At 36.6% G+C, this 15,822-nt stretch overlaps 1 protein-coding gene across 4 annotated transcripts in view; it reads left to right on the top strand.

Annotated features, from left to right (window-relative positions):
* LOC103702014 (protein ALWAYS EARLY 3-like) overlaps positions 1–15,822 on the top strand; it is a 41,160-nt gene that overhangs the window by 23,041 nt on the left and 2,297 nt on the right. For 3 of the 4 annotated variants that reach the window (XM_039129290.1, XM_039129289.1, XM_039129291.1), the window contains exons 7-17: positions 2,704–2,981; positions 3,083–3,443; positions 4,084–4,167; positions 4,731–5,008; positions 8,134–8,436; positions 8,515–8,693; positions 8,785–9,067; positions 12,405–12,647; positions 12,743–12,907; positions 15,333–15,473; positions 15,604–15,819. In XM_039129290.1, coding sequence (XP_038985218.1) covers positions 2,704–2,981; positions 3,083–3,443; positions 4,084–4,167; positions 4,731–5,008; positions 8,134–8,436; positions 8,515–8,693; positions 8,785–9,067; positions 12,405–12,647; positions 12,743–12,907; positions 15,333–15,473; positions 15,604–15,819 — 2,531 coding nt within the window. The remainder of the gene's footprint in view (positions 1–2,703; positions 2,982–3,082; positions 3,444–4,083; positions 4,168–4,730; positions 5,009–8,133; positions 8,437–8,514; positions 8,694–8,784; positions 9,068–12,404; positions 12,648–12,742; positions 12,908–15,332; positions 15,474–15,603; positions 15,820–15,822) is intronic. The other variant, XM_039129292.1, reaches the window with a different exon arrangement.

Below are 15,822 nucleotides of genomic sequence, written 5' to 3'. Positions count from 1 at the left end.
CATATTTCACTACAATCTGAGGTTGAGGCTGAAGTGCATTCAGGAGAAAGTGGAGCTCAAGTATATAGATTCGATTCATAGTGCTTTCGTTGATGATGAGGATCTTATGATCAGATGGCTTGTGGGCCAGCAGCAGGAGTTGGAGTTTGATGAGTGAGGATCGTCTCCACGATCGGTCAATTTCGTAGCCAGCAAGGCTAGGGTCGATGCAAGGAAATGGGCCGAGCATAATATTCTACGCTTTCTTTGAGTTGATCAGCAACAACCACAGAGGAGCCAGTTACCACATGATTTCTTGTCTGAGATATCCTCTTAGAGATATGATCGAGAGATGCTTAGACGAGGCCACTACGCTATCTGGTCGACTCAGTCAAGAGGGCGATATACATCCTCCTAGTATAGTCAGGCAGAGAGGGGCACGAAGGATAAGAAGGCAGCTGCCCAGTACACAAAAAAAAGATACTTGCAGCCCCAGTGGAGAGTGTCGAGGAGTTAGTATGCTTAGATTCAGAGACCAGGAGCAATAATGATGACAGTTTTGGTGGTCATAGATTTGCTGGTTAGGGAGAGAGTGGAGGACAGAAAATCACGATTTATGAGACACAGCCGCAAGGTGGTCTTCGATTCACCGGTGAGTTTTAGTTTACGCATGCTACACACGATAGGAATCACGGTGCACGATCTGGTAGAGCCCGCAAGGATGCAATTGCAGCCACAGGCAGCCTATGGCCTCGTACATAGGGTAGGATCCATAGACGTATTAGATTTTGAGTCGTATACTGGATTCTATTATCTGCAGCCACAGACAACCTATGACTCATACGGATACGAATATAGATATGGTGCGTTTGAGGCATTTTCCGGTGGCTACTATCCTACGTAGCCCGAAGCATCACAAGTTGAATTTTGCTGCCGGCATATTTAAATGGGCCCTTCTACAGCCGTATTGTACGCTAGAGGACACCTCTCAGAGCTAGAGTTTAGTGAGAGATTCGAGAGTGTTTATAACCCAATGCGTGTTCCTTATGGGATGAACGTACAAGGCTAAAATGCCATTTGGTTAGAGCGGTGGGTTGATATGCCTCCTGATTATGTTGATGATCCAGATATCTACGAGAGCCATCACCACTGGACCTAATTTTAGATATTGGTATACATGTACTTTAAATATATATAATTGATTGTAATATTTTATAATTTTTAAGTCATTTTACTTGATTTGAGTATATTTTATATTGTTTCTTGTAGCATGCAACATCTCACTAATTATTTTATAATTTGTATAATTTTAAAACAATAAAATGCATTATTTAAGTTAAATTAGGATCATGAAAACATCAAAAAGCATAAAAAAACAAGAAAATACCATAAAAAATCAAATTAGACTTGAAATCATTGAAATTTTTTTAAAAGAGTGATTACTAATTAAATATTCTTGAAAACTCAAAAAACATTGGGCATGCCGGTAAGGAACCGGCGTGCCCTACCCGTCCTGTACCAGTTCGGTACCTAATCGGTACCAAATTGTACTGGCCGCCGGCCGGTACGGATTTCGGTATCGGTTCGGCGGACCTTGTAATAGGTCTTCCCAGTACAAGAAAATAAAAAATGAAAAGCAATATGCAATATCCTTTATTATCATTTTTTTTATATTAAAAGTATTTTCTCAGTTTGGTAGCCAAACTGATATTAAAGTTCTACAACACTTTAGAAATATAGTTATCAAACACCAAACAACTTTTTGTTACAAGCTCTACTAGCAAAAACTCTACTTCCAAAAGTGCTACTGACAAAAATTATACCACCAACAACAATCCCAAACATAGTGTAAGACTATATTGTCTGGAGGAGCTTTACTCCTTTGGCCCAAAATTTGGTATGGACACAAACTTTTGGAGATATTATCTTAGTTCTTGTCTCAGATCCTTTATCTTGCTTATCCTTTTATATATTTAAGGTCTTTTTCCATCTTTTATTGTGGTTAAAGTAAAAAACTTGAGAATAACAGTAGTTTAAGTATGAGTTTGGGTCCATTGAATACTTTGTTAGCAACTATATGAAAGGATTCCTTGTAGTACATAGCACACTATGGAATTGGGCTTGTATATCATTTTTTATTGTTATAGTACCTTTTGTGAACTAATTCACACTATTCTAGGACAATCTCGAATCCTCATTCTTTAACAATGGTTTTTGCAGCTCCACTGTTCTGACTTGTTGCATTGTGGTCTTTTAATTAATATCTCATAGTTGATATAGTTGTTAGACAGCAACATAAGGTGGGAAAAATGAACTTATTAGCGGAACAAGAAACAACTCTTGCACTATACTAATGTTCTTCCCCATTGGAATTTCTTGTGGGTACCTACATGTTTCCCAGGTTGTTTTCATGTCATCCCCTGTTTCAGAAAACCACGTTCTCTTGAGAAATGCAGGGGAACATGTAGTACGCTTTCTGTGGAATAACCTTTGCTTTTCAAAATGGTAAAACCATTACTGTTTGAAATCTTCTTTCTAGAGTCGCACAACTCTTGCAGACTAGTTTCTCTTAGCTGTAGTTAATGTTGCAGTTTTTGGTTACCCTTTTATAACAATTGAAAATTGTTTCTCTGTTAATCTTACTGCATGATATATACATGTGAAACTGTTAGGATTAAGCATATAATTTAGTTATTGACATTTTATATTGAAACTTAATGCCAGATTTGTTTGGTGGCAATCGGCTTCGTGCTGTTGGAAAGAGGACTCCTCGCATCCCTGTTCCACTTTGGCATGACAATAATGAAAGAAATAATACTATTTCACCACAAAGGCGTGATTTGAATTTTAGGGTAGATGCTGCTGCTGATGAAGGTGTACATGGGACAGCTTTAGCTTTAGCAGAAGCTTCTCAGAGAGGAAAGCCATCACAGATTGCTGAGACATGTGACAACAAAGCAGAATGTGTCAGATCCTCTCCCATGTGGAGTGGTAAAACGGGGGTAGTTATCTTCATTTTTATTGTCAATATATTGCTTTGTTTCATTTTTTCCATTCATGAACTGAACAACTTTTTTCCTATTTTACTCTGCTATGTGTTTAGCACGCTGAACCAGGTATGACCAGTCTTGATTACAATAGTGTTGGAATTGATGGTGACTCTGTGCAAGGTAATTTGGAAAGCATAGAGGCAGATAATGGGGGATTCACTAGTGATGCTAGACTATCAAATATTGAAGGTAATGGTGCAAGTAAAATTCAAAGGAAAGTGAAGAAGTTGCAAGAAAAGAAGTCAAAAGGTCCAGGCATCCAGATCTACCAATTTGATGATGCAAGGGAGGCTTGTAGTGGTGCTGAAGAAGGCCATGATGTCAGACATGGTAAACATGAAATTGACGCAGAAGTTAGAGACCGAAAAACTGCCATAGGTTTGCAGGGTTCAAGTCACGAATTCTTGTCTCCAGGTATATTGCCTTCTAATATATTTTTCAGTTATCGCCTTCCATTTATCTTCTGTTCCTTAGTTGTTATAAGATTCTTTTTCCTTTTTGATTTTCTGTCATGCAATCATAAGATAATGCTTGTATCTACTTTTCCAGTGTCAAATGTAGTTCTTCATCCAATTACTTAATTAGTTTTGCAAAATAAACTATTTTAAGGCTTTCATAATTGTCACAATATACTCTTTTATCCAATGACTTATCCAGTTGGTAAAGTTATTGGGGCAATACCAAATGACGTGGGTTCGAATCCCACTACACCTGGGTGGTTGGATGGGGAAACCCCTCCTTTTTTCTCAGAAAAATAGCTCTTCGTAGTTGATTGTTGTCCTCACATGCAAGTCTCAGATACTTCCACAAAGGAAACTTGAAATTGTAAATAAATTCTGTAGATTTAAATTATTATTGATGTAATATATCATTCTTTTGTTACATTATACTCAACCTTTTTAGTGCTTTAAAGTCATCTTTAAATTTATTTCCTTTATTTTGTTTTTCCCTTTAAACTAACATAAATTTGAGTATATGTTACCTATTTCCATGATCGAGAATTTTATAGAAATGCTAAATATTCTTCTTGACTTTTTTTTTTCTTTATATGTAGATGAAAGCTGTGCCCTAGATGCTCTACAGGCTTTGGCAGATTTGCCTGTGAAGATTCTGTTGCCAGACTCTGCTTCGAAATCTGGTCAGTTTTCTTATTCCTAAATTCTATGACTAAGCAAAACTAATTGATGTTCGACATGGTAATTTAGGATGTTTGGATTTCGATGTGGAATCTTTTTCTTCATCATACTTCCTTATCCGCTTTGATCAAATAATTACCATCCACGATTCCCTTAACTTTCTTGTAGATTCTTGCATCCTCACTCAGGAAGATGAGAACTTGTTACCTATGCCGTCATTTAGTTAACCTTTTGCAATTTGTTTCTTTTCCTCCATTTAGCTGTGCAGCAGATCTTATCCATATTCGGTGTAAAATCAGGTTGTTTTTGGGTTTTTTCCCCTCCTTATAGATAATCGCTGATCAGCCTATAATATATTTTTTGGTAGACAATTATAAAGTGGAAGCCTTTGATTATGTTACATTGCCCTAACAAGTATAACATTCACAGAGTGAGATGGATTACAATTTGATGATTATCTAATTTGTTTTTTTTTATTGATATAGACATTTGGTGTGAAATCAGGTACATGGACATGTACATTCTGGTAGTCCGTGATCATCTGTTTTTATTGTTTTATTTCTAGGGTCATCTGAACATGCTAATGAGCAAAATAGAAGTGTTGATTCAGCCTTCACATCTAACATGCCTGGATCAATGTCAGCAAAGCAAGAAAGTGATAAATCCAGAATCTCTGTCATAAAGGATGCATATTCTTCGGATGTTGGGGTTCATGTTGTTCGCCAAAAAAGTGTACATAAGAATCTCTCGCCTGGTGGAAATTCAATCTTTGAAGCAACGAAGGCAGACCACCCATCCATCAGTAAGATGTTGAAAAGAAAACGGAAGCGCCCGGCAGAAATGGTAAGAGTTTTATGAAACTAAGTTGATTGGATCCATTCATCCCCATTACTAGTAATCTTTTTTTAAGTCACTTAATTTGTTACATTATATGGATTTTGATTGCTTTTTTTTTTTGTTAGTTGCAAATTCCAAAAGCTGAAATTCAAATTGAATATCGTCTTAGTGAATTTTAGAAGAACGTGTTTACTTTTCTCCTGTTGCATTCAGAAACTTTGTTGCTCATTTTGTTGGGTGCACAATTGATGAGATCTAAATATACACATTCTCTTTGCATTTGCTTATGGCCATGATCTCAAAAACCACTGGCAGGGGATGGTACAGCTTGTACCGTACCATTCTGGCATGAAACCGTCACCGATACTGGTGCCAGGATGCCAAAATCCTATGTATCTGTATCGTACTAGCCTGTATCGGTCTGTGCTAGTGCATACCAATGCTACCGTACCAGTGCCTACTGTAGTTTTTCTTCTTTTTATATCATTACTGCACTATTTTGATAGGAAAATGGTATGGGGTTCGGTATCAGTATTAAAACCTTGCATAAAGCCACAAATTCTAAATGTTCCTGTGTCAACTTCACGAAGCTTTAGATTTCATTAAGTAGTTATGCAGGAGTTTTATGTGAGCATCCCTGTACAGCAAGGCACAATAGACATAATTATTGTCTTCCTGTAGACTGTCAATCTAACACATAATTGCAGTTGCTCTTTCAAGAAATGTTTAATTAACTAGTGGACGAAGTGCAATGTTTTATATTTTGGCAGATTATGCTCATCCTTGCCATTTTGAGATGAATGCCTGTTAAAAAATATGCTTTAGAAGTGTTGCTTGAACCCTACAATAGACATTGATAAACAGTTTTTGGTGCACGACAAGTCTTCTGTGAAGAATGTTACTTTTCCTTTTCTCATCTCAAATTTAGCTCCTATAGTTCATTGAATTCTTACAGCGACTCCAGGAAGTATTTTTGTTTCTCGTAAGATGATTTTGAGTAGTTAGTCTTTTTGTAACATTGCATGGCTTGGAGAAATCTATCTCTAAATCTATTGCATTGTAAAACCTATTTCTACACCCTATCTCTTCCTGATCTATGGCCATTGATATAGGATTACGATTTGATGGTTTTGGTTCTTGTTTTATGAACAAGGAATTAGATAGGTAACTTGTGAGAAAGAGTTGAAAGCTTCTTTCATGAGATGCATGTTGGAACTAGACAAAGAAAAGGATATGCTTCAGTTACATGTAGTAAAGTAGTTCAGTAAGGATTTTGTGTGATATAAAGTATATTCTCTTGTTTATATGGATTATGGGCATAACATAATGTGAAATTGTTTGAATGGCTAGAACCTCATGCAGGTAGGTGAAATGAGTAGTGCAATCTCTCTCCTCACTTATTCTGAGTATTTGGTGTCCTTGTCAGATCTCTCTAGAAATAAAGCTTCTAGCTAAGGTTCTTGTTAGTTAAGCAAATCTGTTCCATTAAGTGGATAGAATGATTACTATATGCTCGTAACGTTAATAAGATATTATTAAACTTTCAAGGCTTGCATTTAATTCTACCATTCATCTCCATGTGTGTATAGTTATTGGTGTCCTTGTCAGATCTCTCTAGAGATAAAGCTTCTAGCTAAAGTTCTTGTTAATTAAGCGAACCTGTTCCATTAAGTGGATAGAATGATTACTATATGCTCGTAACATTAATAAGATATTAATAAACTTTCAAGGCTTGCATTTAATTCTACCATTCATCTCAATGTGTGTATAGTAAAGCAATTTTATTTTTTGAATTAGAACCTGACACATGCAATGCAAGTAGCTTATTCCCATGGAATAAGTATCTGATAGGCAGCAGAATGCTTGTTTGCACATGCAGTGCATATGAGTGGTTCAAGAATTTGATGGACCAGTGGTGATGTGGGACGAAAGTTAGTCCTCAGCTGCTGGCATTAAAAAACAAAAAAAATCTGTGTATATGGGTTACCCTTGCCAGTTGGGATTCTTGGAAATTGGGGAGGTGACGAAGGGCTTTTGCTTCCTTCTTTTCCAAATTAAGGCTCATAAGAAAGGCATAGAAATTCATGCAAACAACACAACGAGTCCTAACTAAAACACATCGCTGGTGACAATGCAAGTGATATTGAAAAAGAAAATGTTCGGTGTGACTACTTGTGAACCCTTTATAGTTTTTACAGTGGTAAAGTTCATTCCTGCTTTCTCTACAAGTTCAGTAATGCGATAATATTCTCAAACAAGAACTCAGAAACTTGTTGTTAACAATTTTTACATTAGTTCTGCATTTGCATTGTATCTTCTGCACACGTACAATTGTAACCAATTAACTGGGCTAGGAGGGAGGCGAACAACGGACCTTGGATTGGTTGTGTGGGATTGACAGTTATCCACAATGGTTTCAAAAACTGGCAAAACAAGATGGTACGATCGGTATCGTACCATTTAGGTGCGAAACTGGCATTGGTACAGGTGCTGGGACACTGAAACAGCTGCACCTATACGTATTGGCTGTATTGGTGCATACCAGTCCATATTGTATGCCCACCAGGACTGGTTAGTATCTGTGGTTTTTCGATTTTTTATAAAAAAATGTCAGTTTTAATGTGTACGACTGGTATCAGTTCCACACCAAAACCATTCCATTCCGATACAAAAATTGTATGAGGTTCGGTACCGGTATTTAAAACCCAATGTATTGTACTCCCTTCTCTGGTCTGAAGAATCAAAACCAGAAAATACTCTTTGGCTTCTAACTAAGGGCTGCTTATGACTCCTTTCAAGTAGTTTTCTCTTTATGCTTTAGTGGAAGCTATGTCACTAGCTCATGCCTTGTCCCATCAGTTTTTTGGGATGTAGCATTTGTTCTTGTAAAGGACCTAACTGTGCAAATTGCATGCTGTTTTAAATATTTATTTTCACAGTATAAGTTTTTGTTATTAGGATTTTCCTTAAAAACTGCCATTATTCCACTTCATTCTTTAAATTTTGGGTTCCATATGTTGCCTTTTCCTTTTGAAGATAAAGCAAGAATTTTGCTTTTGTTCCATGAAATTTCATATTGTTAAGTCTTTTTATTTTGACTAGAATTCTATTTATTACCTTGGGTTTTCTAGGTCTCAGTTGAAGAAGGGAAAACCTCCTCTGGTGGCCAACTTGTTCCACTGGCAAAACAACAGTCACCTGGTTGCTCATATTTAAGTATTGATCTGGGTAGAGGAGAGACAAGTTTAACTGAATCAACTCCACAAGTTTCGGCTGCAAACCATCCTAGTATGCCAACCAGTGCTAGGAACAAGCGTAAAATTAGTTTGCAGAAAGCAATGGCTCAGAGGAAGTACAGATTTTCTGATGGAGTCGGAGATCAAGGCCTTAGTGGATGCTCACATTTTGCCAATAGCAAGGCTGCTGATCTAAAGGTTAGGTATTCTATATCCTGTGCATGTTAAGGATTATGAACTTCTGGCTTTTTATACTAAACAGTTAACTCATTGCAGGGAAAAATTTCTCACTGCCTATCTTTGCAATTCCTACGTAGATGGTGTGCATTTGAGTGGTTCTACAGTGCACTTGATTATCCATGGTTTTCTAGAAGTGAGTATATGGAGTACTTAAATTATGTAGGATTGGGCCACGTACCCAGATTAACTCGTTGTGAGCGGAGCATTGTACGAAGGTATTTACTGGCTAACTATTTCTTATAAATACTTACAGTGGTTTGATATTTTCTTGGTTAGTTTTTACCCAATTTATTTGGTTGTCAACAGTTCTCTTGGCAAGCCACGTCGATTATCTGAACGGTTTTTGTTGGAAGAAAGGGAGAAACTAAACCAGTATCGTGAATCAGTGAGGACTTATTATGATGAATTGCGTGCTGGTGTGAGGGAGGGGCTTCCAGCCGATTTAGCTCGACCTTTGTCAGTTGGTCAGCGTGTTATTGCCCGTCATCCAAGAAAAGGTGAAATTCATGATGGAAGTATACTGACAGTTGATCGAGACCGGTGCAGGGTTCAATTTGACAGGCCTGATCTAGGGGTTGAGTTTGTGATGGTAATAAATCCTTTATCTTTTAATTGCTTAATTTGACTTCATTGGATCTTGCAATCTCAGCAAGCACTGAGAAGTTGCATCTACCTTTGATGCTTTAACTAATTTGTGGCTTTAGGGATGCTCTTTTTAGGCCTTCATATATGATGCTGGACTTGGCACTAGAAAAGCTTGTACTATTTTAGGACTGATTTATGTGTAGGTGCTAGAATTCACTGGTTTTATGTGTAGATTTTAGAGTTCTACAATATGAGAGCACTCCTGCATCATGCACACATTGCCATGTAACATGTCATACAAGGGGGAATATCCCAATAACATATCCTGTAAATCCACACAAAGATGTCAGCTTCATTGTGTTCAAAATTACTCATGAACATGGGATGACAAGATCCAACATGCTTTGAAAACCAGCACTCTGAACTATTATTGAAGTCTAAGGAGTCATATTAGTTTTCCTAGAAGTGTGTAGGTAGACCGAAGAAGCAAAAGTTTCGACATTATGCTTTGTGGTGTGGCTGTGTCGTTATTATCATTATATTTGATTATCTTTTCTTTCTCTGCTCAAAAGATCAATTTGTCTAATTTTTCCCAGCGAAACCTTAAGTAATTTCTAAGAAATTCATCATTAATGAAAGAAAAGGCAAGAAATTTGGGGCAAAAAATAGATGTTGTACACAATAAATAAAAAAGAGAAAGAAAAGGTCAAAATAGGGGAATGAAGATGTATGACTGCCCTGCTTTGGTGCTTTCAAATTTTAGATTGCCTAAGGTTATGAAAGCCACTGGGTGCAAGCTTGGGTTCAAAAGAAAAGGTCGCATTTTCTGCATGGAAAATTTTAGATTTGATGGTTACTTTTAGAACTTTAATGGGCACTGACTATGATTAACTCATCTTGGAGGGATTGCAAAATGTAGCTTTAAAAAATGTAATGTAATGAGGATAATACTACACTCTTGATTGGTGACTCAAGAATGTGTTTACCATATAGGACATAGTCTTGGTGTTCTTGATGAAAGGCATAATCCCGTTACAGGATACCAATGCTGCATGCTGTTTTTAGATAGTTTTAAATTGCCCATTTATTGGAGTTTTGACTTGTGGAATTGTGTAATCTATATAGATATGACTAGCAAGTCGTGAAAGGGAACCTAGAATTGGAGGTAAGCTTGTTTAGAAGAGAATATGAGTGCAGAAGTTATATACAGAAGTAAGCAAGGCAAGAACAATGGAGCCATGCTTTTCTATCTTAAGGGTGTTTTTTTTTATAAAGTTGGTTTCATTTATGACTCACCTTGAAGTAATCTCTTGTGCATTCTAGGGTGAAATGAGGTAATTTTGATTCTTGCTATTGTTCTATTCGTTTGGAAGGGTTTCATGTTTCAAGGGAAAAAGGGTGATTCCGAGAGGGCTTATAGTTGAATTATTTGCTTCATTGTGGAATATCTTGATGAGATCATAGAATAGCCACAGTTTGGACTATGTAGAAGTTCCTGAATGTATTGTCATTACTTTCTTTCCTGATTTCCATGTATTGTTGCTGAGTCCATCTAAGACCAGTGTTTTTCACCCTTTTGCAAACCATTGAGATGAATAGTTCCTTATGTGTAAGGAAGGCATGGGGCTAGGATTTAAAATTACAATGGGAGGGGTGTAGTCCCTAAGTGTTAGCTGTAATCCTCATGAATATTCTAAGAGATTTTCAAAAAAAAAAAGGACGGCACACGAGATTCTAATTTCTCAGTCATATGATAAATAGCATACATAGGAAGCAAAGTAAGGTACACAACATATTGCTCTCATCAGGATCATGACACCAAAATTGCACTTAGTGGTTTGTGTAAAATAACAAACCTGTAATACTTTGGCTTGGCATTTGAATCTACATGTAGAGACTTCATTGATGAATCTAAGAAAGAGAAAATATCAATCCCTTTCTTTCATGAAATAATCAGTGCCTGATTTGTGTGCCTCCTATATAAGGTGAAACATAATGTATGAGATGTGTGCCTCATAGGAGCCTCGTTCTATGATGTTTACACCACAATGGATACAACCTCGACTATGAGCTCTAGGGTATGTCACGAAGCCTCACCTTGAGGTGTGAGGTGCAGCATGCGGCAAACAAGTCTCTTCAAACAATGGTCCAAACAATATGATCCTCATTATCGCTTGGAGGTTCAATTTCTTGGTCATCTAATTCATTTAGGCCCCTTTTTAGTGAATCAGCATGTTGCTAAATTTGAAGCAGATCACACAGGTTAAATTTGTGCATACTTGACCACCAAGTCTTGTCTTATTATTGTGTGGTTTAACTTTTATTATGATTTGTTCTTTGTGTTTATCACCCATTCCGTACCAATATGAGGAACTTACCCTTCTATCAATCTCTCAGTGTATCATGCATTCAATTTTGTGTGTTGCATTCATCCAATAGAGCTCCATGGAAGGCAATGGCAGAAATTCGCATGTGTTGATGGCTTTGATCATTATCTAGCGAATCAGGAAATGGTCTAACATAGGTTAAGGCTCCTTGGAATGTCTAGAACTTGTCATGCAAATTGACTGTTGTTAGATTGACTGGTCCATTCTCCATCTATTCAGCTCACAAATTTAAGTTTTAACCATAACTTGATCCTAAGACTGATCTTGTTTATCCTTTGTTCTTCAGATATATAGAAGATTTGTAACATTGATCTAATCTTGAGTTGGGTCCCCTTCCATGTCCCTTTATTGGTATCTCTGCTGGAGCAATCAAGCATATAAACTTCTGATCTGATGATCAATTCTAAGATGCTGTATACAAATATTGAGTTTAACATTCTAACATATTGTATTGCAATAATGAGGTATAGTTTATGCTCAAGAGCTTTCGCTAGTATGTTGTACTGAGACTTATTTATATTTCTGCATTTCCCTTTCCATTCTAGATGATGTCTAAATATTGCATGCTGGGATTGTTTAAATTTTGTTTAGTACAGAAATAAAATTAATTTAAATACTTGTCTAGTTATTGTACTATTAAAATTTAAAACATTCTAAAATTATGACCAACTCTCTAGACAACCTGAAGAAGCATGGATTAGTGCCTCTTTTGTTGCTTCTAGGGGTGAATTGCCATGTGTCTGGGTGGCAGGCCATCATACAGGCAGAGGTTTTGGGCAAGCTAAATCCTGTTTCTTCAGTTTCTTGTGCGGTTATCAATTTATCATTGCTTTTTTATTTTCAAGACAAGAAGATTAGTTGAAGATGCATCCATCATCTTTTATTATTTTTTCTTTACATTCATGGGAGCTTTGTGGCTGCATTTCAGATTATAACTAAATCTACCTTTTTCAGGATATTGACTGTATGCCTCTAAATCCATGGGAGAATATGCCTGAAGATCTTAGAAAACAGAATGGTGTCAATTACCATTTATGCAACAACTTTACTGGTAAAAAGCCTGATGGTCATATAATGGAACTGAAAATGGATAGTTCTGCAAAGTTTTCTCCAAAAAAGAGTTTGGTGATTGCAGATGGGACTTCTATTATGGCCTCGACCAAATATCCATGCATTGCATTGAATGAGCAGGCTAAGGTTACCTGTCTTTTCCATTTTGTATATCTACTCATGCAAGTGGATGATATCATCCACCATCAACTCAATTATGCAACTAAAATCCTTTCTGATAGGGGGATATGAAAGATGCCAATGCACTGGGCAAATATTCTGCAAGTGAAGTTGCTATTGTTGCGCAACATATGATCTGTGATCAACCTTGTACATCGGCACAGATCCAAGAAAGGGAAGCTGATATTAGAGCCCTTGCGGAGCTGAATTGTGCTTTGAAGAAAAAGGTGATCTTGTTTGGTACCTTTAATGCATTAAAATCTGTTCTCTTGTTGTTTAGTGTAATTTTAATTCAACTATTGGATAGTCTTTTTAAAAGTAAAAATTTAAATTACTCTCTTTTACACACTTTGTGCGGTAACTGAAAAGAATATATATTTATGTAATCTGTTCATTCATCAATGACAACTCCATACTTATGAAATGTTGTTCATGTACAACAACTAGTTTGAGTTGTATTAAACAGCTTGAGATCTTTGAGGCAATTGGTATTAATACCATTTTCATCACCACCAATAGTATATAAAACTATTTAATATATGCATACATCAGAAAATTTGCATATTTTCTAATAAGCATAGTCTCACTGTTTTCTTTATTGGAACCGCTGTTTAGAAACTGAAACAATGTTCTTGTTCTGATCAGGAATATGCATCTAAAATTTAACATATGGTTTCTTGCTTTTTATGAGGTCTTTTAGTCTTTTTGACATGTGTGAAAATTCTCCCGCGACCACTGTCAAAGAAGTTTCTGGATGCATTACAGTGCAGAATATAGACTCCAAATGAGTTTCCTGATCCATAGTTTGCTCATTGGTTTTTCTTATTTAACTAGTTAGCTGTTTGAGCATTCTTTGGTGGCAAAATCGACCTCAAATCCAACCAGACTTCTTGCTTATGTGGGTCCTTATGCGACCACTTTAATTATTGAATGGAGACATAAAGCTTAGGTTGGCCTGTAAGATTATGTATAGATGTTAAAGAAGAATATTCATACCATGAGAAATACTGATCTTTATCAATACATGCTATACCATGAGAAATACCTATCTCTATCAATACATGTTATGTGACCACTCAACTTTGAATGGTGGCATAAAGCTTAGGTTGGCATGTAAGATTATGTATAGAGGTTAAAGAAGAGTATTTATACCATGAGAAATACCTATCTCTATCAATACTATTGATATGGGTTGGCACATCAGGAATCATGTTTGAATGTACTCACAAAATCAATTATTAATGAAAAATTTATATTTAAGGTAGAATAAAAGTGTCAAATGTGGGGAACTCTAATGTATCTTCTAGCTGTGTCCGGTTTAAGAGTTTGCGTAAATTGTTATAATTTAGTTAAGAATAAATGAAAAAGTAAGGTCGAGAAAGACTAGGAAAATAATTGGTCTAAGGAAATTTCGAGTATTGTGACATATTGATGTTTGAGGGTATATGGTACCAAGATGCTTGGTAAGTCATCTCGGTCACTCTTAATCATGCTTATCAGTTTTGCATCATCAATAGAATATGTTCAAAACAGTGACTTTTTAAGTTGCTTCATTCTATGGTTTCTAGTTTGCCTGTCTAATGTCCATTGGTCGAGCTACTTTACTTGAAAATTGAAATGATGACCACCCATTGGATTCTCATCTCACTCCATTAGATGATGTCCTTCGCTATAAATTCTTTCCATAAAGTCTCTCTGAAATTTCTAAATATTTGTAGTTTAGACTAGAAGAGTTGGTTTGACTTGACTTGGGCCCAAAAAAGCCTGCTTGTATAATCCCAGATGTAAACACGTGCGCGCGCGCGCGCGAGAGAGAGAGAGAGAGAGAGAGAGAGAGAGAGAGCTTTCTGGTCTTGCCATCATTGTTCTAAAGAGAAGAAGATTGACAAGGTTTGGTCTATTGATTGTCACTATTGAAGCGATAGAAGAGAGAAAGTTCCCTGGTTGCTTTGGCATGTGGAATATGTCTATGATATGGTTATATGAGTAGTACGCCATATTATCATTTCAAATTGCTTTTTTGTCCCTATATAACCATAATCGGGTCTGTCTCTTGGCTTAATATGATTCCAAGCATTTTTTTTTTCTTTTGGACCAGAGATTGGGGTGTCCTGGTTCTGCTTATTGATACCCTAGATTTTAACTTGTGTGCTAATTCGGTGTTGGCAATCCCACAAAGTGGGATTTTACAAGATCATCTGAACAGGCCCTTGGGAGGAAAAGGCTCACGAAGAGGGGTAGGCTAATTTTGATAGCAAATTAGCAGTAGATCATGAATGGGCATAGAAATTTATATGCAGACTGCTTGAACCTCATTTGTTTCTAAATTCTAACACACAATAGATAGTTGAAGATATGCAAGAACTTGGAATAAAGATGATGGTTTAATTTCCTTTGCCCATTGGCTTTATTGATTACGTTACTTGTTTAATTTGTCAAGTGCTTCTGCATCTATTAGATTATTATTTTCTTTTGTACTATTGACTTTCATGTGTTTTCACTGGGATTTCCTCTAATAATATCTTTTACAAAACTTTCGTCTCATCATCCACATATGGTAGTTTGCTTCTTCCAAGTTTAAGATGGATTTTAAAATTAATTGTTGGGCTTCTTTCCATAATTGTCTAAGAAATCTTTGTTTCCCTTTTGCAGGAAGCATTGCTGATGGAACTAAGGGAAATGAATGAGGAAGTAGCTGGAAAGAAAAACGATGGAGATTCAGAAAGGGACTTGGGACACTTCAGAAAGCAGTATGCCATGGTACTCTTACAGCTACAAGAAGCCAGGGACCAGGTAAGTTCTTGATGGACCTTATTGCCTGATACTTTGACTTATCACAATTCCTTTTTTTCTCTTTTTCTTTTTTCTTTTTTCTTTTTTGAGGCCTCTGAACAGAATTATAGTAAACTGCCATAACTTCCAGGTCGGTTCTGCCCTGCTTGTTTTAAGGCAACGTAACACTTTCCATGGAATCTCTGCATCTCCATTGCATAGGTCAATGGAAAATTCAGGACTTGCTGGATGTTCTGGCTCTTTCAATACCTATGACCTTTACAATCATGATACCGGATCTCACGTAGTAGAAATTGTGGAAAATTCAATGTCTCAGGCAAGGAAAATGGTTGATGTAACTGTGCAGGTA

The sequence above is a fragment of the Phoenix dactylifera genome, chromosome 8 (genome assembly GCF_009389715.1).
Source record: "Phoenix dactylifera cultivar Barhee BC4 chromosome 8, palm_55x_up_171113_PBpolish2nd_filt_p, whole genome shotgun sequence".
Lineage (NCBI taxonomy): Eukaryota > Viridiplantae > Streptophyta > Magnoliopsida > Arecales > Arecaceae > Phoenix > Phoenix dactylifera.
The sequence above is the reverse complement of the archived record's forward strand: the minus strand, read 5'-3'. Positions and strand labels throughout refer to the sequence as shown.